Raw genomic sequence first — 2,500 nt, forward strand, 5'->3', positions numbered from 1 at the left:
AGAGAGAGAGAGAACATGAATCTGTGGGTAAGGTATGAGACGGCCGTGGCATGTGTTCAATATAGATGGTGGGTGTTAGCGCCCAAGTAGTGACATGTGGAGGTGTTTGATACGTAGGAGGACTGCTGGGCCTCAGGCAGTGGGTTGTAGAGCCTAAACGCAGAGTTGGACGCATAAACTAAATAGATAAAATATGTGTGCGTCCATAAGTATCTTCATTTCATATATTTGTGTATGTGCAAGTATGTGTATGTATGTAAGTGTGTGTATGTGCAAGTATGTGTATGTATGTAAGTGTGTGTAGGTACTGGCATGTTTGTGTGGATACCTAAGTGTGATACAGGATGCAAGAGACAACATCTGTTCACAGATTTTTCTATTTTTTCCTCTTCATTTTATCTTAAACTATGCATTTTTCTGTTGCCTGTCGTTATCTTTCCCTGTCTATTTTTTTCTGTCGGTCCATAGATAGACTACTTAATCCCGTAAGGGGTGGCCACAAACAAATCGCCTCCATGTTGTCCTGTCCCCCGCCATTTTGCTTCCCACTCTCCAACTCACTCCTTCCTCTCTCATATGCCTCTCAGTTCCAATCCTCCATTTCAACCTCGGTCTCTCCCTCCCCCTTCCGCTACCTCCCTCCATCTCACCCACATACTGTGCACTCTCCTTGTTTGTCTTTCACTCTTCATCCTCTCCACATTGCCATACGACCTCGATGTATTTCTCCTAATGTTTTCTGTCAGATATTTTTCCTTCCTTCCTCTTCTGTCTTTCTTTACTTCATCTTTCCTCGTCCTTCTGCTCACGGGCGACTTTACACTCCCTCTTTAATCTTTCTTTCATTCTTTCCCGCTCCTTCTTCCTATGAGTGACTCATCACTGAGTGACAATCCGAATGGTTTCCTGTACACCAGGAAACTATTTACTACGCTGGGTGGTAACCATATAACCAAATTATGCCGCCGGGTGGTTTACTGGGTAATTGCGGCACTCCAATCGGATTGAGCCTGTGAAGGTTTATATCCAAGGGGTGGTTGGGGTCATTGCTCACGTTATGCCACTCAGGGATGAGTGAGGCTGGTCATTCTCATCTTAAATGTCCGGACCAACTTGCCTAGCCCTGGGCTCCTTCGCTACTCGTGGGGCAACGTAGGACTGGATGATGGATGGATGGATGGCTCTGTCAGATCCACATTCACACCTGTACCTATACATTATCTTTATTTCCCCCAGGGTACCCTTCGCCCGTGCTGCGGTGGGTGACGGACGAGAACGACGAAGGCAGGGCGCGGCAGCAAGAGATTCTCCCACGGGTCACTCCTCCAGGGGGCCAGCACCCAGTGGCCGTCGTCAGCGCCAGCCTCCACCTCACTGCCCTCTCCAGGCAGGACAATGGTCGCCAGGTGAAGTGTATCGCCTCCAATACCAACCTTACCCACGCCCACTCCAAGGTCGTCACCATAGATATGTACCGTGAGTATCAGGGTCGTTATAATGATGCCTGAAATCGAGAAGTGGGATGCATACTCTATTATTTTATTGAGAGCCATTTATGGAACCCCTGTGGTTAGGTAGGGTTAGCCTGCATCCCATGCTACAGGATGCAGTTAGCAACCATATAGGAGGGCCAGATAAGCTCCCTCATTCTCAAGTACTTCAACAGTTACAGTCAAAATACCCTAAATTTTTTTACCATAGACTACAGGAGCTTGCAAGCGTACCAGAACAATGCCAGACAGGAGATGGAGAGATGAGATAATAGGTATTTGCAGGAGGAAGAGGAGGAAGAGGAAGAGGTGGAGACGGAGATGGAAAACCTGGCTGAGATTGGCTCAGTCAAGGAATGCATGGAGAAGGTGGGGGAGGCCTTTGTTTAGCAGTGGATTATAATGGCTGATGATGATGATGATGATTTGTTAGCTTATGACGAGAAATTGGTCATCCCTCATCCATATGGTGACATTTACTTTTCCTCGATGATCATGATGATGATGATGATTTTTTATGTTACGAAATTAGCCATAAGAACTTCATTTCGCATTCTTCATTAACGCAGTGCAACGAGAGAGAAAAAAAAATCAGTGCCTTCCGACAAATGATTCCGGAAGTTGTAGTGAGCTTTTGGGAGGCCTGCAGGTGGATGAATAGATAGAGAGATAGGTAGACAGACAGAGCTACATACATACATACATGTAAATTCTGAGGTAGGTAACTAGACCAACAGAAAGAAAGACACCATAAATAAGTAGATAAATAGATAGAGAGATAAATATACAGTAGGTAGATAAATAGATAGGTAAGTAGGTAATAGATAGATGGGTAGGTAGATATGTAGATAAACATGTAGATTTTGAGGTAGGACACTGGACCAACAGAAATAGACAGCGTACAGACAAATAGATAGTTAGATATAGATGGATAAGTAGATAGATACATAGAATGATAAATGGATACATAGATAGGTAGATAAATAGATAGAGAGATAGATAGACAAAGA

The 2,500-nt window shown here is 44.6% G+C and overlaps 1 protein-coding gene across 1 annotated transcript in view; it reads left to right on the top strand.

The window, feature by feature from the left end:
- The window catches only part of LOC145399437 (adhesion molecule nephrin-like), a 75,673-nt gene that overhangs the window by 34,829 nt on the left and 38,344 nt on the right, over positions 1-2,500 (top strand). The window contains exon 6 of the mRNA XM_080272053.1: positions 1,237-1,476. Coding sequence (XP_080128179.1) covers positions 1,237-1,476 — 240 coding nt within the window. The remainder of the gene's footprint in view (positions 1-1,236; positions 1,477-2,500) is intronic.

The sequence above is a fragment of the Coenobita brevimanus genome, chromosome 49, assembly GCF_032717465.1.
Source record: "Coenobita brevimanus isolate Jiangsu-jjx chromosome 49, ASM3271746v2, whole genome shotgun sequence".
Classification (NCBI taxonomy): domain Eukaryota; kingdom Metazoa; phylum Arthropoda; class Malacostraca; order Decapoda; family Coenobitidae; genus Coenobita; species Coenobita brevimanus.